Consider the following 23,197-nt stretch of genomic DNA (forward strand, 5'->3'; position numbering starts at 1 on the left):
CATACAAACCCCTCAAATTTCAAATTCCTCTAGGTTATCTAACTTTTTAAACCATACTATCTTCCCACTCTATGTGACCAGTAACATGTCATCAGACAATCCCATCCTCAGAAGTCCTCTACCTGAAAGCCACCTTTTACTCACAGGTGCAAAGAGGTAAAAAATCAAAGTAAAAACATTTAGGGATTCATTCTTCCTATTTTTTTTGATTCAGCTAAACCAGGGTAAATGAAAAGTCCAAGTCAAACAGGTTTGGCACATCTTACATTAAAAAAATTAGCAGTGAACTGACTTTTCCCCTTGGTTTGATGCGATAATCCCCACTCCACAAGTTCTTCAAGTCACTCTATTTATCTTTCCAGCCCAGCAGTCTCAATCCTGCCACCTAGAAGTGGTCCCCAAGACTTCACAGGTCCTTCTGGAGTCGAGGGGACTGTTTGCAGTGTGCCATCCTTCACGTGCAAAGGGTGTTTCTGAAGGAAGTGAGAATGACTCCTTCCTTCTCCCCTCTCTGGAGAGGTGAGGGGGTGCAATTTGCTGCTGGCCCACGTTCAGTGCAAAGGGTACCACATGTGACAGCCACCCACTCGCCCAGCAGTGTGTGCAGAGCCCAAAGACCCTGTTCCCTGCCAGCCCCTTGGCAGTGGGTCATCTAATCCCTAGAGCCAAGACACAGTGGGTGGCAGGTAACGTCAGGGACAAGGAATACTCCTGTGTTCTCTTTCCCAATAGAGCAGCAAGCCTATCACATAGTCACCTTGCCACTTACTGGGAAGTATTTGTCCAGGAAAGAAAGCTTCCATGCAGGTGAATTGCTTAAAATTATTGAAGTTACTTAAAGAAGTTTATGAGCTTTTGTTCTATGTGAGGGGGGTTTAGGTTTCTTTATTAGTATTTATTTTAGAACAGAGATGGCTAATAGGTAGCAAGGAACTGGTAGTTTTTGCATTCTGAGACAGAAAGCAGTTCCAGGAACTGGACAAACAGGCAACATAAAGGCTATTATCACCCCTGAGAGAAAATACATAGGCACAGTTGCTCATTGTACTTATATTTCTATAGGAATTAAACAAAAATAACAGCAGTCCCTACAGTTACGCAAGGAGGTTCCTTAGGATCCAGAGGAGAAATCACAGTGGAGTTAAACATAGGCAGCTCCAGCAGGACAAGATTATTTGTTGCTCCTTGATTGACTAGAAATGTTTCTCCTTTGGATTAGCTAAATTCTATAGGGACAAATATACTATTCAGTAATTTACATGTAAATGAGGATGCATAACAGAATTGTTTCCTTCTCACTGCCTACAGTTCTGAGCTATGTCAAAACTATTATGTGAAGATGGGCTTATACATGGCAGCATTTTTAAAGACCATATTTGGGAACTGGGGCAGGTTTAATTTTCCTTGTACACTTAAAATTTTTTTCAAGCATAAAAAGAGGTGAACAGGCCACACCATGAACAATGGATTCTGTAAGGCACTAGCACAAATATTTAACGAGATTGGAGGTGACCATGATAAAGCACAACTTTAAAAAGAAGCCATTTAATTTTGGGGATGCTCGGTTATTTAAAGAGATAAACTGGAGCAGCTTGAAATATTTGTGCTGAATCTGAGTGATTTACACTCAGGGTGTGCTAAAGCAACGTTTGAAATGAGCATTAGCTAGTCATGGTGACAATTCTTTGTGACAGCGGCAGGGGGCTGGGTAGCTTTCATCCCTATAACTTATTGGTAGTGATTTTTGGATGACTTGTTTTGTTGACCTTTATTTCTGAAGATGGAAACTGCTAACATTTTCCCTTTTCACCAGTCCTGTGGCAAAGCAAGAAGGGAAAAAAAGAAATTTTACCTCGGGGTGGTTTTAGGGTCAACAAGAAAACCTCGAAGCAATGTGGTCAGCAAAAGCCTTTTATGCTTAGCTGCAACAAAAGCCAAGGTCTTTTGTTTTTCTTTTTTTTTTTTTTCCTTTTAAAATAAAATCATCAAAAAAAGTTTTTCCGAAGGTAAACTTCTAAATTTTTAGTTCAGCCTCTCAATAAATAGCCTGACCTCTCTCAAGGGCTCACCCTCCAGTAGTTTTCACTCCTGACAATACAGCAGTGCTCAGCATTTCTAGCTTCTTAAAAAAAAACCCATGAGTGTTACCAAGAGGAAATTCAGGAAAGGTTATATCTGCAAGAGCGAGACTCTGCGTGGCTCCAGCCTTGGCCTCGTGGCCCATCCCAAAGCCACGTCACAGGTTGTCCCACTCTGTTCCTGGACTGATGGGAAGCTCTGGTAAGCAGGCACCCCAGGAAGAGCAAAGCAATGGGGACCATCAGCTAACAGCCTATTTGCAAACCACCACCTCCTTAGTCCTGTGCCCATTTCTCTTCCACTTCAGAAAAATTGGAAAGTCAGGTTAAACTAAAACCTCATGATTTCCTTGCACTGTTACAGGAAGGGCTCCAGCTGGCTTTAGGAGGCAAGAGGGGATGCTGTCATGAGTGTTTATTAACCCTCAAGAGGTTCTTAACAACAATAAGTGATATCTTATTTAACCTCATCAGATCCCATGAATAAATTGAGCTCCAGGTAACAGCTCATTAACTAAATCCAATTCTGTTGAAGCATATCAATACCTTGTGAAGGGAGATGTTATTCTAACCTCCTAACTAAGAAACACCAAGACACAACAGAGCAATACAAAGCTACAAATAAATACTGCAGGAATGTGCAGAAACTTTTGGTTGTATTGTGCCCTGAAGTCACTTAAATAATGTATAGACTTTCTCTAAATAAAGTAATAGCCCAAAATCCCACCCAGCAATCAGCACGAGCATAAAAAACATACCATTTTTCAACCCCCTCAGTCTCTGGTCAAGCCAAAAAGAATTAGGACTTAGGCACAGTCTCCAGGTCTGCTCGTGTCTTATTTACACTGGGGTAAGCCTGATGAAATCAGCAGCTGGACCACTTGAATAAAGCTGGTAGGAGAACAGGGCAGCCCTGACTGAGTCTTCTGCAGGATACACTGGAGAATTCCAGGACAGTGACTAGGACTTAACCATGGGTTTCTTGGGACAAGCTCCCAGCACCCCTCAGACTTGAACACCCGTCACTCTTCACATCGAGCTGATGACTGCCTGACCCAGGGCTGCCTTTGTGAAGGGTTTTTGCAAACCACACTTCACATTGCACCACTTTGCTCTTCATGTGACCTCTGTGGGCTCTCTGTCTTGAGCACTGCAGTGAACCCCCTGTGCTGCCAAGGGCAGCTCCTCAGCAATGATGCCACCACTCCTTGCGTGTGCTCTTCTGTGCCAAGGGAACACCAGTGGGTGTAGAAAAGTGTGCAGACATGCACGGGTTCCCTGCAGAGGGTAGGATGCCCCTCCTCTGGCTCAGGCTGTGCACTTGAAGCCACTTTGATGCAGAAGACTTCATGAGCAGATGCCACTCTGAACGGATTGTGCCGCCCAGGGCCAGCAAACCTGCTGACCGGTCAGACTGCCCCTGCTGACAGCACTGATGGGCCTGAGCACCATCCATTGAGATGATATGAAATTTCTCCTGTTTCACTAGCTCAATTTAGGGATTAGGGGAAGGAGATGGAACACATCCATCTGTGCCAGGCAGCCAGGGCCATATGAAGAGCCAGTTTCAAACTTCTGCTTAGCTCAGTTGCTCTTCTGCAGCCAAGTATCAGGACACCAGTCATGTGAGTCACCAGCCTGAATAGTGGGATAACCTGCTGCAGCCACCTCTCTTGTGGAGGAGGGCAGAAGCTGCACAGATGCTTTCATGTCAGCTCAGCTGCCACCTGCAGCCTCTCATTTGGGCAAATGGTCCTTGGCTGTGACCGGGGCAGCAGTTGCAATGACACAAAGACATGGAAGCTGTGCATTGTGGTGCCAAACACTTTGCCTGGGGTAAACTCTTCAGGCTGAATATTGCTAAAACTGGTCAGGCTAAAATGCTTAAGAGTGGCTGGTGACTGTGCTTTCCCTGAGAAACCTTAGGAAGGTCCCCTTTGAAATCATTTGCTACAGCTATGGTCTACTTAAGGGTTGAAGTTCGGAAACTTAAAACCAGAGATGGTCAGACCTTCTTCAATGTTTACTCTGCCTTTTAAATCAGAAGTGCTCTTCTGAGCTTTACCCAAACCAGAATTCAGTGATCTCCCCACTTAGCAACAATTGGACTGATACTACTGAGCATCACAGAGTGACCTAAACAAATGCATTCTCAAAACCTAATGCTGTAAATCCTGTTTTTTCAGCTCCATCAACCCAGTCATTGTGTTTGCATGACTGAATCCACACTTACACCTCAGGAAGCTGCAAGCAGGGCTTGACCCATATTACAGTGATGCCTTTTCATGGACTGGACCTTTATTTCTTGTTCATGAAAGATACAACAAATAGCCCAAGTGGGTCCTTTTTTCACCATGGGCTCACTCTCATTCAAAATAAATAACAGCAGAAGGGTCGGTGGGGTTAATGAGGTAACTGCAACTTCACCCTGCAACGTCTTTGTTTTACTTCCCCAAACATATCAAGAAAATATAAAAAGAAGCCAGACTTGCTAACAGAGAACAAATTCAACCTCAAATTTTACCACGAAAAAGGTGAAAATAATCCAACACAAAGTCCAGAAACACCCAGATTTACCTCCAGGCACACTGAGGTGCTGGATTTGCTATTTCTTTTTGCCTGTGCCACAGCTGAGGCTGCACGTTTGTGCCCAGCGCTTATGATTCCTGTAGTGAATACATCTGTACAGTAATGGGCTTCTTGCCAATTAGCTTTTAACTCCAGCTCACATATTCTGGATAGATTAGATACCAAACCTGTTTTCCAGAAGACACAACATCCTTCACATTGCATCACTGAATGAGCATCTGTTACTATAGAGCCTGGGCGTTATTTCCTAGGTGTCCAGGGAACTGCCAAGTGAGCTCACCCACCTGGGCCATTCCATTTCCAACATCCAATTTTTTTTTAAAGGCAGGAAGCCAACAAATGAGAATAAATGCCAGCAGAGCTTAAAGCCTCCCTGTCACCTCAGGACCCAATGCCGTAAAATACTGATATTTTCTGTGAAAGGTTGAGTGCTCTCATGCTTTGCTAAGTTTTTTCTGACAGCTGGGACAGCCTCAGCAACCTGCAGAGCTGCTTTCCTTACAGAGAAAAGGGGGACATCCTCTACTCATCTACTGAGGTTTTTTGACTTTGGTTCAGATTTTTTTTTTAAACAGATGTACAAACTTTCTTCCCCAATTCCTTTAATACACAGCAGGTTGGGGTTTTTTGCACCAAGCTAAATCCAATAAAACTTCTTTATCTACAAAGAGTGTTTCTGCTGCTCAGCTGTCTAGAGACTTGTCTCAGGACTGGTCGTCCTTGTCCACAGAGAATAAAAGTGGGATTACCAAAGTCCTAAATGAACTAAGGTGTGAACATCCAAAAAAGCAGCAACAGCCTCAAAACTGTCAACATAACAGATAATTCTCACACCAACCAGTTTCCCACGCACAGCACGGCCCCTCCTCTCATGTATGGTGTGAGAGTCTATTTGCAGGACTACAGGGAATGCCCAGATAGGTGAGGAAAAAAACATCAGTCCTAAGCTTGAAAGAAAAGAAGCTGCTTGGCTCTAAAGAAAAAAGCTACTTCCCAATTTACTGATAATCTGACACCACGGCTGGGATCCATCTCACTCACCTTTCTCTTTAGGAGATACCTTGCCTAATACATGTTATAATCACATTTGCTTTTTTTTCCCCACCAGTGTAACCTGTTTTTGGCACCTTGTTACTCTGAGTGGGCTTTATCCCACCTGACTTAAGGCATGTGGCTAAAGTGAACAGAAAGAGGCACTTTCAGGGAGAGAGATTATTCTGATCCATTTTTGTTCACTAAGATGGAATAAATCTTGCACACACTGACTATGGTAGAGACCTCTGCTGCTTTAAAGACTGTTTAAAGAGTGATGAGCTTCAATGTGGACTACATAAAAAGAGATAAATTCCCATCATCTCAAACTAGCAACCTGCCTGTGTAGTAGCTATTTCCAAAAAAACCATCTCATGGTTTTCCAAGTGAATTTGTTCTTGGGTCTCCTAATGGTACCAGTCTTTATGATTGTGTTCACAGTTTTATTAAATGCTTCCCAGCAGTAGTGCTTTGTAACAAGGATTCTGGCAATCTCCAAAAGGCCTGAAGTCTGTTGATCATCTGCTCATATTTCCTGGGTTTTATTTGAATTGGATGCTAAACCCTTCTGGGAACAACCTTTGGACTGTAGAAAAAACCCCCCACAAGTGGCCCGACAGATGACCAGAGGTCAGATGCGAACAGAGAGCAACCAGTGAGAGAAAACGCAGTCTCAAGATGGTAAGACACACCCAACCATTTAAAAAACGTAATTTTCTATCCACCAGACAACGTCAGCTATTCAAAAGTCAAAAGAAACCAATTTTAAAAATGTCCCTTCAAGTAAAGAAAATTCATGTCAAGCCCAAGATTTAGGTATTTGCCTCCAGCCAGCTCTGAAGAGTAAGTCTCACCAGAAGGTATGAACCACTCTGATGTGGCACTAGACACACATTACTGTGTGAGTGAGCCCCTTGTCTTCCCACCCTGCCTGGAATGGTGGGCCTGGGTTTCTCCCTGTAGACTCCATATTGTATAAATAAATTACAGCAAACTCCAACAACATTTAGAAGGAAACAAGAGTGCAAATCATATACAAAAGTTATAAAGTACTCACCAGGTCGCCTGTCCCAGGCTTTTCCAAAATAACTGGGGGGAGCAGTAACCCTGCAGGAGAAGTAGGGTCTGGGTTGAGTGCCCCGATGCCTCCTCCTATCAGGGAAACCACACCATTGCAATCCACTGAGCTGTTCCTTTTGCCCGTCTGGGTGTAGTTGGGAGTAGTAGGGTGAGAACTATGGCTCACTTGACTTTGCACGCTTGGACGTCTCCCAGATCTTGGAATTAAGAGAGAGCCCCGGTGGCTTTCATTTTCCCCAGCGATGCTGATCTCATCATCGGCAAAATCTGTTTCGGAGCAAGTGTCTCTGCCACGGAGTCGGAAACTGAAAACGCTTCCGTGGCTGGTTCTGCGCTTCACCAAGTTTGCGCTGGGACCATAACTAATGCCAAGGAGAGTCTAGAAACCCCCAGAAAGGAGAAAGGGGAAAGAGAAACAACATTTTGCAACATGTTTTCAGGAGCGAGGAAGTTCTGGGGAGAGCAGCAAGTCCCATTTTAAATCAAACGCCTTCAGAGAAAGACTTAATTACACATGTTCAGCCTCCGCAAAGTTAAGAGGTTGAACAGTCATTCCTAACCATCAGGTATTTCTCTAATACTTGACAGTTAAAGAGGTACTGAAATAGGAAGGGTCAAGGTGGCGTTCAGCTCATGGAGTGATACTTCCTTTGCATCTACTCTCCCCAAAATGATAAGTGCCAAAGGACCTGGGAAGGCAGCACAAGGAGTGGAAGACAGGAGCAGGGAAGGGGATCCAGCTCCAATCTACTGCATTATTACACATCTTCATAACAGCTAGGGAAGGAACAGTGCAGTGGGAGAAGAAGAGATAAAGAAATAGGGCAGGAAATGAACTGCAGGGAAAATGAGAAGAAGAGGGAAGAAGAAGAATCAGAATACGACGGAAGAAGGTGATAAAAGAAAAAAAAACTAAACAAATCAAGAGCAAGAAGAGGGATATGGTTTATTAGTTTGTAAAATGATTATCTCAATGCACATGGCTGCTTAAGGGATAGGTAACCTCAGTACACAGCAGTCTCCCTCACTCAAATATCAGCCTTGATGATCCACTCTGACGTCAGTTAGTGAGACTGCAACTCTGCCAGAGCACCAGCAAGATGTAGCCAAGGACTAAACACACCTAAAATCTGGCAGAGTAAAAAGGATGTTCGGAAAATGTGTAAGGAATTCAAGTCTATCCCCTTCCTGCTTATCTGAAGAGGAAATTATTTGAGTAAGAGATTTTAGGCAGAATATATTTTTGATTTTATGGCCTGTACAGAATTTTCAGCTTCTTCAGAACTTTCCCATGAGCCAAGTACATACGAAGAGAGGTCAGATCACCACAGCACCCAGAAACCAGACAAACCAAATGAAGCTTGATTTAATTTTGTGCTGTAGCTTACACCACTGAGTTACATAATGATGCCATTTAATGACACTGGTACAAGTAGGAGTACAAAACCCAGGCCCCTTCTAACTAAAAACAACCCATTTTGACTGCTACCAAATTTTAACTGGTCAAAAATCCATGCCTGGGTTTCGATGGCACAGTCGTTGAGACTGATTTCTGATGGCAACACACTTCCAGCTGCTCAGATAGCATCTGAATGATGACTCAGCCTTATTCCCTCCAACCATGCCAGACACAGCCTTGCAGAGAAGATTTACTATAAGCTTTGAAATGTGTCTCCCATGCTTCTCATGCATATGACATCCAGGGGGGAAAAGTGAAAACAGGAAATATTAATCTAAGAAATAAAACTGGCAACGCACAGCTCCAATCCATGGTCATTCTGGCACGTGGTGTCTTGAAACCCCACCCAGAATGAAGCTAAAAGTGCAGTCCTAGCTTTACCAAACGTGTAATTTGTTACGCGACCCTCTCGACCAATGAGACAATAACAGAAAATACTAGATTAAAAAATGCATGTCATTAACAGAAATCCAGCTCTGGGTAAATTTTGTGAGCTGGGGAGTCATTAATTGGTCACGTTTACTTACATCACTCACATGTTTTCTATGAGCTTTTTATGGCTGCCAAGTATTCCTAAATTCACTGACAAAAAAAAATATAAAAAGACTTAGCCCATTACATGGCTATTCAAAAAACAAAACAAACTCATTTAAACTTTGCCCTCAGTCAAACAAAGACAAATTATCTGGAGCTATTTATGATCATTTGATACATACAGCATGTGCAGATTCATATTCATGCATGTCAGGAACATTTACATAAAACCCTATTTAACAACAGTCTCACTGTTTTTCTTCCCTGCAATAGAAAGTAGAAACAAGTGCCACAAAGTTTTGACTTGAAGGCAACCAGCAAAGGAATATAAAAATGTTAATAATGTCTTTGTACAGCATTTTAAAAGCCCTCAGAGACAACTTTCCTCTTTTTCTCCTCCTCTCTTTTCTTTTTAAGCTTTGCAGGTTTCTTCTAAGAATTTTTCATCTCTAGTAGGGATAGGATAAATATAATCAGATGAATGAAACTGAAGTGAGAAAATAAACCAGACTGTGGGCAATATTGAAGCCAAAAGGAAAAAAAAGAAAAAAAATTGAAAAAAAAGTTTGAAAAATGTTTAATGGACATTTTTAATTAATTTTGAAAATAAAGTGGCAGTACATATCCTTCCACTGTTCTAACACAGCCTGTCTGTAGTATTTGCTGTGTTAATATCAGTCATGATATTAAATATCTGATTCTTCTGAAGGTTTCAGTTTTAACTGCCTGTTCAGAGCCTGGCCTGTCCAGGAAAGTGTAGAATAAATGATGTTTCAGACCATGGCTTACCATCCTCCTCTGACCATCGTCGTAATCACAGTTGGGATTCCTTTGGTCTTCCACATACTCATCTGTCCCCAAAGATTTCTTTTTCTTTCGCTTATTTCTTCTTTCTTTCCCACTTTTGGGTGACATTTCCAATGAACTAAGTGACATTGAATCAATTCCTTTAGCAGCGAGCGCCTAAATCAGAAGATGGCAGAAGGTATAAAAATTATTATTTAAGGATTTCAGTGAGGAATTACTACTTACACTCCTCAGCAATTATTTTTTATTTTAAATTTTCAGGTTGTATAGGAGATATGTTAAAAGTTTCAGGAGATCATTAATCATAAAACTGTCTCACGTGGCTGGAACCATTCTTCACCTGTTTCTTACCTCTACATTTAGCCACTGGAAAATAAACAACAAGTGAGACAGGTTCCTAGTACAAATGCACGCATGCAGGTCTGCCTCCTGGATCCTGTGGTGGAGCATTAGGAATGCATGCACAAAATAATGTTGGTTATGTAGAGCTCACACAAGAGACCCTTTGACACTCCATGAAGGAACAGCCTGTGTGCCACACATGGGCAGGTTTACAACGTGCACACACCTCCGGAGTAACATTTCTGATGCCAGGCAAAAAAACCCCTCGAGCTGGGGAACCTCTGATTAAAGTCTCCCCGGGACTTCTGCCCCTTGAAGTGGGAGGGCTGGGCAGGAGGGAAAAATCCAAGCTGGGATTTTTCCCCCGCTATCACAGAGGGATGCTTGGAACAGCAGGCAATTCGGCTGGCACGTTTCTGTAAACACTTATCCCGAGCAGCAGCACAGGCAGCTGTGATCAGAGATGCAAAGAAAAAACCATGGGCTTAACCGGAGATAAGGTGGACTTTGCTTTGCCCTGCGCTCCCGCAGCTGTGCCGGCTGCCTGTCCGGATCGCTGCAGGAGGAGGATGGTAACACACCCACCGCTACAAACCCGGCAGAAGCCGAGTGCGAGACCCTGAGCGCACAAAGACGCAGCCTTGGGAGCAAAGGAGCATCCCGGAGGAAGGATCGATAGGAGCAGGGAGAAAGCCAGAGCTCACACCAACGCGCTGGGTCCCCGTCCCGGGTGCAGGCGGGAGGAGTGGGCATAGGGGGCTCTGAGTACAAAGCACCGGGTCAGGTTTGGAGGTGCTGGAGAAATCAGTGGTAGCCACATCAGTGGCCTGGAGACAAGCCCGTTTGCAAAGCCCCCAGCTGAGATGCCTAAAGAGAGTGAATTATTAAAAAAAGCCTCTCCAGGTTGCCCAGAACAGGAGGAACGGATGAATCCTCAGTGCTATTGTCTGTAAGCCACTAGAATCAAACAGGCAATCATCTCTCCGCTGCAAAATACTCCCTTCCTCCCACAGGCATCAGTCCAAGGAAAGTGAAGGCACTTAACAGCCGTGTAAAGAATCAATCATGTATTTCAAGGAGTAGCGGTAGCTCTATCAAGCTGAGAGCACAACAAAACTTAATTCCTGTGGGAAATATCTTTCATAAGCAAGGCTGCTTAGAGCAGAGAGGAGGAGGGTTCAGACACTGGTCTAGGCTGGGTATTTGGGGGGGGTTTTTTTGGAGTCAATTTAATTGCTATGCTGAAGTGCTTCCTCTTCATAAAGATTCAGCAAGTCTTTTGGTGTTAAGCTTTTTGGTGTTAAGCTCAGATTTAGGAATGTGTTAAACTAATTGTATAAATTGACAGATAGCCCCCAAGCAGGTCGATCAATTATATTTCTAGTCTCTTTATACTGTACAGTGTAAAAGCTGGTCTAAAGAGTTTTGGTTTTTCTTTCTGATTGCTGTCATATTTTGTTGATCTAGAAAATATTGCAGGTTGTGCTAGTAAGCATGCTGTACTCATACTGCAAAATAAGCTAATTTTCTGTTTCTTAGCATTTTCTTACCTTTTGCTTAGATGGAATTGCTTCTGCGCTGTGCACCTCTTTCAGTTATTGGAAAAAGGATTCGGACTGAATTATTCCTCAGGGAATGGAGGATCATAGAATCATAGTTCTGTTTGGGTTGGAAGGGACCTTAGAAATCATCTCGTTCAACAGCCTGCCACAGGCAGAGACACCTTCCACTAGACCAGTTTACCCAGTGCTCCATCCAGCCTGGCCTTGAGGATGTCCCCATGTCCTGCCTATCCACTCTTTCTGGTTGGGTTCCTGTGCCTGGACCATGTCCTGTCCCTCAGGCACTACAAGCAATAACCCACTGTAACAGCTCAAGGAGCAGGAAAGGTGTGTGGGACCAGGCACGTCTGGCAAGGACATATAATGTCTGAAGGATGGGAGGAAAGCTTAGTTCACGTGAGCCCAAGACATGGGGATTATGCAAGAGACAGTTCTTGAGGCAGGAACTTAGTAGTAGAGTAAGAAAGTCAAAACCAAGATCTTGCTCAAGGTTTGGAGAACAAGACTAAAACTGAGCAGCTTTGGCTGGGGTGAGACATCTGAGAAGGACTCCTGAAAGCTCCATGGTGCAGCCACTCAATTCACTTTCCTAAGCCTCTTCTTCAAAATGTCTAACTTGAGATATCAAGAGCTGATTTGCAGATTTACTAGACTTCATTAGTGAACATGGCAGATCCAAATCACTCTACTCTTAAATTTCCTTTCCATAAAATGAGGACAATATTGCAGGAGTATTACAAATAAAAGTGAGTATTTTTGAAGCACATGGAGTCTGAGCAGTGACAAGAGGCACTGAAAAACCTCTGATGATGTTAGTCACTTCCTCTTTGAAGCAGGCTTTGACTGCCTAAGTTGGGAAGTCTGCTCGAGGTAGCCTAAGGCAACAGAACAAATGATGAGAAAGCAAAGAGCTGCTCTTGAGTCATGCACTGTCCACCCTTTGTACTGAACAGGGCACAGGAAAAATGAGAAATGGCTGGCTGAAGAAAAGGCTATATTATAAACCAGATAAACAAATGGGAACAATTTAGGTTTTCAGGAGCAACCTTTTTTTTGCCACATTCCAACTTTCGGGGCTTAATGTTCCTTTTTTTGTGTACATACAGGCTTAACTGAAATCAAAGCCTTCAAAAGGAAATTCTTAAATATCTTTAATTATAGTTGGGGCTACCAAAGTTGACTGTTATGAGGAAGAGCTCAGCTGGAGTCAAAACACATGAAAAATTGTATAAAATAAGTATGAGTTGGAGCTCAGTTTGCTCCCTTAGGTTATGGCAGAGAGTTATTCTGTTCAAAGTGCCTGTACATGGACTAAATTGCATTTACCTATTACTTAAACTATCAAAGAGGATATTTAAAAGGACTTAAATGATGCATAAGCCTCTAGTAGCACTTTGTCAAGAGAGAATTGCATTTTCTATTTTCTTTCTGAGGATTTAAATGGGCTTTGGATTAGGCCCTGAAACCATATGTACTCAAAAGAAAATTATGTATATTAGTTTATATTGTGTATCAGGGTTTTATTTCTCTGTGCTACAGTGCTACGTGTTATTTCAGACTAATTTTCTTATTGTCTTCTGGTTCACAGCACCTAAAATGTTCTCTTCCGCTGTTTAATAAGGGCTTTCTACCCTACACAAACCACATGAAAATTAAGTAGTGTTATTAAGGCTATAAGGCTACATCCACCATTTGGCCTCCCTGGCTTGTTTAAACTTACGACATAACATAAAATCCACACCCTCTGCATAATTTTCAAAGCTGAACCTCAAGCTTTGCCTGTTTACTTTTTCAGGAATTAAATTGTAGGTAATTCAAAGAGGTTATCCTACATCTTTATTTTCATTATCAAACAATTGGCAGGTTGAACGAGTCAGGAAATGAAGTTGTGCTAAAGTGGTGCTGGAAGAAGGTTCATCTGGTGCTATGGCTGAGCTACCAAAACAGCTGGTTTATGCTCAAATGCCCATGTAGTTTCACCATCATTAAAACATCTTACATGCCACCCAATATAAATTTCTCTGCCGGCATATATAGTATAGTTAAATCAGTACAACTCTGGATATGTAAGCCTTTAATTGCCTCAGTCTTAACAGGGAGAACCCTCATTTTGCTTTCATAGAAACAGTAATAACTCTGTCCAGTACAATAAACATTAAGCTGCTTTCAGGCAAACTCTTACTTTGGTTATCAGATAAATGTAAAATAAAGAGAACGTGAATCTCAAGTTACCATCTGCTCAAGTTACCCAAGGCTAATCATGTCACATAGTTCACTGACCTCCTGCTCTTTCTTTAACATCTCCATGGCTTCTCGAAACTTTCTTTCCTTCTCTTCTGTTTCAGCAATAGTGGCTTGGTTCTGCTCTTCATATGCCATGGCCACAACAGCCAGAATCAGGTTGACCAGATAAAATGAACCCAGAAAGATGACCAGCATAAAAAAAAGCATGTAGATCTTCCCAGCAGATCTGAGAGTCTGTAAGCACAGAAGTAAAATCATTAATCACTTGTTTACAATGCTTTTTAAAAGAAAAAAGTGCTTTCTTAAAAGAAAAAACATTATTTTTTAAATACATTTTTTAAAAACTCTTAGATTTACAATATAATTGAATCTAGCCTTTGTTAATAGCTCAAGCAGAAACCCTTTGATGAGAAATGACAACCACATCCAAGGAAATAATCTCACTGATAAATATTTATATCTTGGTCAAAAATTATGTGCCTTGCAGTGAATTAATTTCTAAAAGAAGAATGCTTCCCTCCTTTACCAAATATCTCTGCTGGTTTTCTTTTAGAATAGATAATCTTACAATCAGTTGCAGTGAAAAATTCCTACACACAACTCAGTCTGTTTTTGACCAGTGTTTAGAAACCATCCAAGTGGGATTCATGTTATATCCCTTCAGATGCCTACACTCTGGGTCCTTTGCAGTTAGTGGGGAGAAAAACATATTTTTAGGGTGCAACTCATCTGAACCTTATTTAGACATCTGCCTCAGGATAAGAGGAACCAAACCTTTGGCTCCATTGATTGTATTCCCTAGTTCTTCACCATATTTATTGGGATAACTGGAGTTTAGGGGAACAGGCCAAGCTTATATGTAACAGACATGTAACAGATATGTCCCATGGTCAGTGACTTGATATTACTGATAGAAAACACTGTGTGATATTATAAGGTCAAATAATAAAAGGGAGAGATGTTCATCCTTATTTGCCCTGACAGTTTCTGTCTCCCAGAGTTGTACACGCAGCTCTGTGTCAAGTGAATACGGTTGTTTAAAGAATCTTCATTTTAATTGTTTTACATTTCCCTGAAGTGAAATTCTATAATTGGCTGTGTGTGAAGCTGAAGTCCCCAAAATCTTCAACGATGTCTATCTCAGTACCTTCAGAGTAGTTCTGTCAGCACTGTATCTTGGTTTCCTTATGATCGTTTTCCAGTTTGGGCGATTTTGAGATGTGGCAGTAAATCTTCAGTGGCAACATGGACAGAGTATGTCATTCTGTGCCAAACTGTGATATTTAGTTCTTCAGAGTTCGCATACATTCCAGGAAATGAGTGCTAAAATGAGCATATACTTGCAGGCTACCTTGCAACGTGAGTGTAGGTTGACTCTGACCCCATTTGTGCCTCTGTCTCTCTGTGATGAAGAGCTTGCAGCAGAGAGAACTGATGTGTACCAGGTAGTCTTGCCATTTGCTGAATTTGTGTTCATTACTGTGCCTTGAAAAACCAGTTATGCCAAGCACACAGGTGCTTTTCTAGCCCTTTTTTGAGCTGGACTCAAAAGATTAGTTTGTGTTACACCATCCATCAAAAAAATCAAGTGGTGACGTGGTGATCTTTCTCAAGAGGTGAACTTCACTTAGACTCAGGTGAATTAGTCATTCAAAGTGTCTTTCTCTCAGAACCACTTTTCCCCCAACTTCCCCAAACATGCAGTCTAATGTCTTTTGATATTATCACTCTTAAGAAAATAAATTAATTGTAACAATTGAAGGTCCTTCTCCAGAACACACACAAAGAGCACAGTTTGCTTAATAACCAGCAATTCTGTCTTGTCTTTAATTATTAATGTCACCGTAAAAGATGGTGTATTTATTTATAATTTTTAACAGTAATAAAATAATATCATACCTGTTGGTAAAGACGCTCCCAACAATCTTGAGTCATAAGACGGAACAAAGAGAGAAAGGCCCAGCCAAAAGTGTCAAAGCTTGTGTAACCATGGTCAGGATTTTCCCCAGCCTTCAGACATATATACCCCTCAGGGCACGAGCTGCAAAAAACGTGAAATACAATCTATGAAATACATCTTAGGTGGCTTCAACATGGAGAAACTGATTTCCAGGGAAATGCACAGAATGCCTTTGATTAAGAGCACAGATCACAGGTGGTAAATTCCTCCACTGGATAAAAACACAGGAAACAAACAGGTGGATGCTACTTCAAAGATCTTTGCAATCTTATTTTTCCTTGGAAAGGATAAACTGTAACCATAATATAAGCTGCAATGACAAATGAGCATCTAGCACTTCACATATTTGGAACAGAATGGAATTAGGTACCTAAGCAGGAGTTAAGTGTTTAACTATGGTTTCTCTTGGCACTTATTTCTAATTAAGAATCATATACTTGGTGTCTCCTGTTACAGTTGCAGGTAATACTGTGATGGTGAACCTGCTTTTCTGGTTATGTAGTCTGACACAGGCTGGAAACACCAGCATGTGCTATCTGAGCACCTTCCCAATTGCTTACTGTGTCTGACCTTATGCTCACCCCCCTGCAAGGATTAAATCTTTAATCTAAGAAACCCAGCCCTTTTGTTCCACTCACCACCGCAGTCTGGGGTCATGACATTTTTTCTATTTCTGCCGGCAAAAAGCGTTCCTTGTGTGTCTTGCAGATTACTGTATTAAATTGCATGAAGATAGCATGAATTTCACTGGCTCTCATTAACCTTGGAGGCTCTTTACAAGTAATTTTCTAGCCCCGTATGCCATAAGAGATAAAGACTGCTCTCAGTGATGCTGTGTAAGTACTGAACTGCATCATCAAGTGAAACACAAGGTAGAAGAGATCCCAGGTCGATGTGCCATCCTCTCCCCCACAGTCGTGCAATGCAATTAGTCAAAACCCCACACCTGTTCTCCAAACACAAAATATGACCCATCAGAAACTGAAGACACGGAGCAATATGCAAAGGATTACTTCTGTATCCTAAGAAGTGATTATTGGATCAAGGGTGTTGCCAGTGTACTGGAGCCCTATGGTATTTGGGAATTCATTAGGTGGGCAGCATCTAATTATCTGGAGAAGCAGATCTCAGCAGAACGTACAGTATGTTCTCCTTATCCTTCAGCTAGAGATGAACCTGGTACAATTTGGTGAAAATTCCAGCTGACACAAATAGGGATGGCTGGAACAAGAGGGATTGTGAAAGCACTTTGTCAGAGACCAGAGACATTGAGAGGCACCAACTTCCAGGCCAGCATCATGAGACCAGAGCAATACTCTCTGTCCTGGCATGATGTTCTTCCTGTTGGATGGGGGAATCAAGGTTTTCTAAACTGCCTTCATGTAGGGTGATTATGGTAATATCCAACCATCTTATACATGTCACCAGTCATGTAGAGTGTGTCCAATGTATACAGCTTTTAGCTTTATTTGCTCCTGGCAAAACCATCTAGAGCTTCTCAATCACTGGTATTTTTTACCAAAGCAGAATATTGTCACAATTTTAAATGTAAAGCAGCAACACAAATAATACAAAGTAATTTTTAAAATGCCACCAAAAAAAAAAAAAAAAAAAGGATCCCTGAGAAAGCAAAGTGTGTCTCAGTGTGAAAATCAGTGTTCTTTTTCTTTAAAAAATACAAATCTGATCCTGATTTAATTTAAAATTTTTACAGCACAGGATAGCAACCTTGTATTACCTGTTGAGATGAGAATACATTGCTATAGATTCTGAAGTTACACAAATCTATGGTGTCTGCCACAAATATTAGACATTCAACAACACTTTAAATTTAACATCAGTAGTCAAGCACAAATTTTAAAGTAAATTTGCTTTGAACACTGATAAAAGGAGTGCTGAAGCACTGCAAAGTGTGTGCAGATCCTTGTTTACAGCAGTTTTCAGAATAAGCAATAAAAAATGAACAGCTGATGTTTAGTGAATTAAATGTAACACGCAAGTGAGAGTATAATAAGTGATTCTGTCACCTTAGGTAGAGCCAAGCTAGCTTATCTCAGTTGAGAATTTAGATAATAACAGTTGTATCTCATAAAGAAAGAAAAAGAGAGTCAATTCTAATTTTTTCCCTACCAGTCTGGAAATGCCTCCTTCTAGATCTTTCCTACGTTGACTACCTATTGTTTCCCAATAAAAGCTACATTTGAATAAAAATTACAGTAACATTACTGAGTTAGAAGATAATAAAATGCAGAAATGTCAGTTTTTTCTGCATAAAATATGCAGATGCACACTGAATCTCTCTTGTACACCCATGTCCTTTTTTGAGGCAGCCTTTTCAATAAATCTCCTCTCTCCCAAAGGCATCATCTGCTGTCACTCTCTGCTGTAGACACATGAGATTTCTGCCTCTGATCTGCTGCTGTAAACAGCCTTCATTGCCCATGACGTGCTGCTCACACCGTTCAAGAGCTCTGGGAAATGGATTCTCTGGGCTCTCAAGAAGGAAACCCTTCTCGCTTGTTTGCGCTAAGACATCGTGTCTATACAGGACATGAAAATTTTTGTAAGGCTCATTCTCTTTGCCATGAGAAAAGGATTTCACTCACAGACTGTGCTTGCCTGGAAGCTCAGTGATCATGTCCAGAGGTGACAGCCCTTTCCTTAGTCTCCAACAAAAGGCCAATCCCAAGTGGCTCCACTGAACCGGTCTCATCACTCATATTTTAATGTTATTTTTAATGGCTAAAACATCTGAATACAGCTGTGAGAAACTTGATGGTGGTTACTTTACTGGTGAACCTAAACCTAAGCAGGGCAGTCATTTGGAAATTAGGCTTCATCTAGCATAAGTTGCCTAAAACCTTCGGCAAAATGGAAATTTTTCCATTAATATTAACGAGAGAGAGAATTTCTTCTAAAAATTTCTTCACCATTTGGAACAGCAAAGTCTGAAGGAAGGTGGATATTATGAACATTGCAGTCGTATTTTCACAAGAACCTCTTGGTGCAGATTAGAGGCTACAAAGTCACTCTTAGGTTCAATGCCAATGTTGCTTTTTAGGGAAACTGTTTTGATGCAGAAGAACATTCAAGCAACTGCTCAAAGCACTTTAGCACAACTGTTTATAAAGCCCTAGGACATGGAGATGCAATCCTTCTGACTGTGAAAGTGAACAATGGTGGCTCAGATTAATATTTTCTGCTCATGATACAATTAGCATTTTTTCATTCTGTCTTTACATGTCTTAAAAGACTTTTCCACTCACAGGAGATTGCTGGTGTGCAAAGATCTGTCTGACTCCACAGTGAGTGTACACATGTCATGGTTTAACCCCAGATGGTGACTAAGCCCCACACAGCTTCTCACTCAACCCTGCCCCAGTGGGATGGGGGAGAGAATTGGAAGAGTAACAGTAAGAAATCTCATGGATTGACATAAAGAGAGTTTAATAGGACAGAAAAGGAACAAAATAATAAAGATGGTAAAAATAATAATAATAATAATAATAATAATGAGAATAATAAAATAATTAGAATATACAAGTGATGCACAATCACCTTTTGCTGATCAGTGCCCAGCCAATTCCCAAGCAGTGCCCCCCTGGCCAGCTTTCCCCACAGTTTATATACTGAGCACGACTTCCTATGATACGGAATATCCCTTTGCCCAGTTGGGGTCAGCTGTCCTGGCTGTGTCCCCTCCCAGCTTCTTGTGCCCCCCCCCAGCCTCCTTGCTGGCAAAGCATGAGAAGCTGAAAAGTCTTTCACTTAGCAGAAACACTACTTAGCAACAACTGAAAACACCAGTGTGTTATCAACATCATTCTCATCCTAAATCCAAAACACAGCACTGTACCAGCTACTAGGAAGAAAATTAACTCTATCCCAGCTGAAACCAGGACAAAATGCTTCTCGAATATTATGTTCAGTTTTAAGAGCATTCAAATGAGCTGCTGCAGCACAAAAAGCATGAACCCCAGCTCAAAAATGCTGTTGATGTTAGTTTACATCCTTCTTACGGCAACTGGGCACTTGAGACAGAATATCCCAGTTGTCAACTCCTCATTCATGCTCACTCTCTTTTGTAGCCAACAGAAGCGATAACCCACAGGGTATGGGAATGTGTTAAAAACACTGAGAGGAAAACAAAATTCTGCTTCCCAGAAAAACACTACAGAAATTGAGGTGTAAGGCTCTCACGTGAGAATATTATTCTGCAACTGACACCATTTCCTCTGAGGATTTTTTTAAGGAGTCTTAAGATTTTACTACATTTATCTTAGATGTAGAATATTAAGCCTATCCCTTTGGATTTTTCAGCAAACTCTTTAGTTTCTTTCACCTCAGGGAAGCATTTCAGAGGATTGTACTCTCCTCTGATGCACAGGGATGGGCAGCAACAACAAGCTACATAAATATACCATCCTCCACAGGAGCGTCACAGGATGCTATTCAATTGATCACAATAAAATTAGTGTCATTGATTCAGAAAAGTTAAAAGCAGCAGCCTACCTACCTATCTATCAGGCTGTAATCACCACTGTAAGCTGGCATTGGTACAGGAAATTAAAGGACATAAGAAACAGCCTTGGTTTAAATAACACAGGCTGGGAATGGCAGAGAGTTGTAGCTGAGGGGCATAATTGCAAAATGCTCTGTCTCAAGAGTTTAATCTAGGCAAGCCAAGCAACCTGCTGATCCTGGCTGTAGTGGCCAACAGGGTTAGGCAATAAAAGAAGATTTGTAAAGCACCTGTGCACTGGATTGTAACATTCAAATCCTGAAAACATGGGGAGTGTTGTCCATGTGCTACCATGGAGAGTCAGCATCAAACGGCTGCTCATGTCAGCTACGACCTCTGTGAGGGGAAGGCTGCACTTCCCTTGGGTTTCAGTTACAAAGGGACACTACAGCTTGCTACACCAAACTGCTCACTAAAGAAGCACTAATGGGAGATAAAGTACATACCACAGACACAGCAAAAAGCAGGAAAAAACAAACCCGTATTTTGATAAGGGCCCCTTAGTGTTCACGCTTAGGTCACAGATTAAAAATGGAGAAATCAAGCTGAAAAATTTACAGCTGATGTATTTGACACGTGGCTGATTCCAGAGGAATGGACATGGTGGTTGGAAATGGAAACCCCATGATGGGGTTTCAAAGCTCAGCAGGCTTTGAAGGGCAGACAATGCCCGTGGCCTCCATGATGTGCACAGTAGAGTCTTCCTCAACCTGCCTCTTCCTGCTAAAGTCCTCAGGCCACAAAAGAGAGGCTTTAATTTCCCTTAGGCCACAGACTTGATTATTTTTCTCTGCACTTTCCATGTTTTCTCCGTTCCCTTGGCTTTGAGGGAGGAGAGCAGCGGCCAAACAAGGAATGCATACTGTGCAGTGGCTGTGGGGAACAGACAAATATCCTTGAACTGGCATTTGCTTCTACCAGACAAGATGAAACTACTCACTCTGAAACAGGACAATATTTACAGAAATGAATGTTTTAAGATGAACTGAGAATGTAGGAGAAAGGGGCCAAAAGGCAGCAGCACCCCAGCCAAAGCCATTGCTGTCAGCGGGTGCTTGGTGTGCCTGAAAGTCACAGGCTGCTCTCCTTCCCCTACTCTTTCTTTTGTATTAAAGACTAATCATGGTTAGAGAATCTGACTTACAATTCCCCACTAATTACCATCTAAAAGCCAAAATCTGCCTTGCAGTGGCATGGATAGGTTTTGACTAGGCGCCCCCAGCAGCTCTCATTCCAAGCATCTAAGAGGTCAGAGAGAATTTGAAGGGCATTTTTAAAAGCAAGGGAAGGGGTGCCAATTGTCTGGAATGACAGAAGTGCAAGAAAATTCAACTAAGTGCTGAAGGGAAAAAAAAAAAAAGAGATGACGAAGAAGAGAAGAAAAGCTCAGAATAAAGAGCAACATCAACCAGGAGTTGAAACTGGAAGAGAAAAGGGAAGGAGGTGCCTGTGAGCAGGCTTGCTCACAGGCTCAGAGCACCCACTGACCTGTACATGCTGCTGATTTGCGTCCAGGAAAAGTTTCAGCCTCCCCCACTGGCTACTTGCTCATGCAGATGGAAAACCAGTGGTTCCAGACTGCAACATCAACCCCCTCCATGCAGGCACGCAGGCAGGGAGAGGAAGAACTCCCTCTGCTGCAATGTGGCTTTTTTAGACCTCATGTTGCAGCAAGGCAAACAAGCTCTCATTTCTTCTGACTCAATCCAGTGGCCAGACACCGGATCTTCTGTGTAACCCATCAAACAAAATGTAGGGCAATAATTTATCATCATAAACATAATAGTAGATTACTGCTTAATGAAGACTGTAGCCTCTAGTAAGTCTGCTTCTCTCATGTGGCTGATGAGCTTATTACAGCTTTGACTAAGAGGTAATATTACCCCTTCTTAAGAATTGAGTGGATTTGGATTTAATCCCTACTGCGGCTGTTTGTCCAGAGACATGATCTTTCAAATACACCACTGATCCCTAAGAGTGGGGACTGTTATTATTGTCCCTAAACCTGTATAATACCTCAAGTTATGTCCGTGGCCCCTGCAGCACCTTTGAGGTGTCACAATTGCTTTCTGTTTGTTTACATACTCAAGTGAGAGGCTTTCTCACTATGGGCAAACCTTCCTCACTCTGCTTCTGCTGTAACCAACACAGAGTTGGAAAAGTTTGTGTGATTTACATCAGGATCTAGTTAAATTCATTTAAGGTGTGCTGTATAGCCTGAAGGTTTGAAATAAATTCACTAATGTCGCTTGATAATCTGGAGCGAAATTATGTTTTTATCTCTAGTGGTTACACACTAAATTCTTTCCAAAATACCCTTGCTTTGGTGACATTTGAAGAGAACACATTTGGAAATGGTGTTCCCCTTCTCACTCAAGCAACCTTTACAGCCTCTCCCATCTGTCAGCCAGCTGTACCCCAATCAGACTGCATTTTGTGAGGGTTGTGAACACCCCAATCTCACTAGGAGCACACCAAAACTCCCAATATCCCGTTTCTTGTGATGGATCCACTCATGCAGCAAGTTAAACACTGGCAGACCTTCCTGATAAAGTTGGTTAGTCCCAAGGTAACTTGCAACCAGACATTTCTCCTGACCTTACCCATTCTTGTTGCTCCCCAGGAGTGTACACATGCAACTAAAATACCAGAGCACCCTCTTCACCCCACCCTCTTCACCCCAAAATATCAAACTTCCAAGCCAAGGGGGCTCTTCTCACCCTACTTGCCCAGTATCCAACAACATGTGCCTGAATCTGGGGTCTTCTTATATTAAGAAAAGAAGTAATAACAACAACAACAACAACAGTAATAATAATACAGATTTAAGTTCAGGCAACTCAGGACTACAAGGCTCCTGATTGCCAGCAGCAGGATAACAATCAACTGGGTGCACTATTCCCTGGTGCAGCTCCCCCGTTTCCAGAGCAGTTGGGGCTGGGTTACTGGATGTTGTTTAACATGTTCTGGTGCATATACCATATTCTT

General features: G+C 41.9%; 1 protein-coding gene across 7 annotated transcripts in view; it reads right to left on the minus strand.

Moving 5' to 3' along the window:
- The window catches only part of LOC135404171 (sodium channel protein type 5 subunit alpha-like), a 215,763-nt gene that overhangs the window by 106,674 nt on the left and 85,892 nt on the right, over positions 1–23,197 (minus strand). For 6 of the 7 annotated variants that reach the window (XM_064638848.1, XM_064638832.1, XM_064638824.1 and 3 more), the window contains 4 exons: positions 15,627–15,768; positions 13,764–13,961; positions 9,562–9,735; positions 6,757–7,158 (listed from right to left, as the gene is read on the minus strand). In XM_064638848.1, coding sequence (XP_064494918.1) covers positions 6,757–7,158; positions 9,562–9,735; positions 13,764–13,961; positions 15,627–15,768 — 916 coding nt within the window. The remainder of the gene's footprint in view (positions 1–6,756; positions 7,159–9,561; positions 9,736–13,763; positions 13,962–15,626; positions 15,769–23,197) is intronic. The other variant, XM_064638841.1, reaches the window with a different exon arrangement.

Source organism: Pseudopipra pipra, chromosome 1, assembly GCF_036250125.1.
Source record: "Pseudopipra pipra isolate bDixPip1 chromosome 1, bDixPip1.hap1, whole genome shotgun sequence".
Lineage (NCBI taxonomy): Eukaryota > Metazoa > Chordata > Aves > Passeriformes > Pipridae > Pseudopipra > Pseudopipra pipra.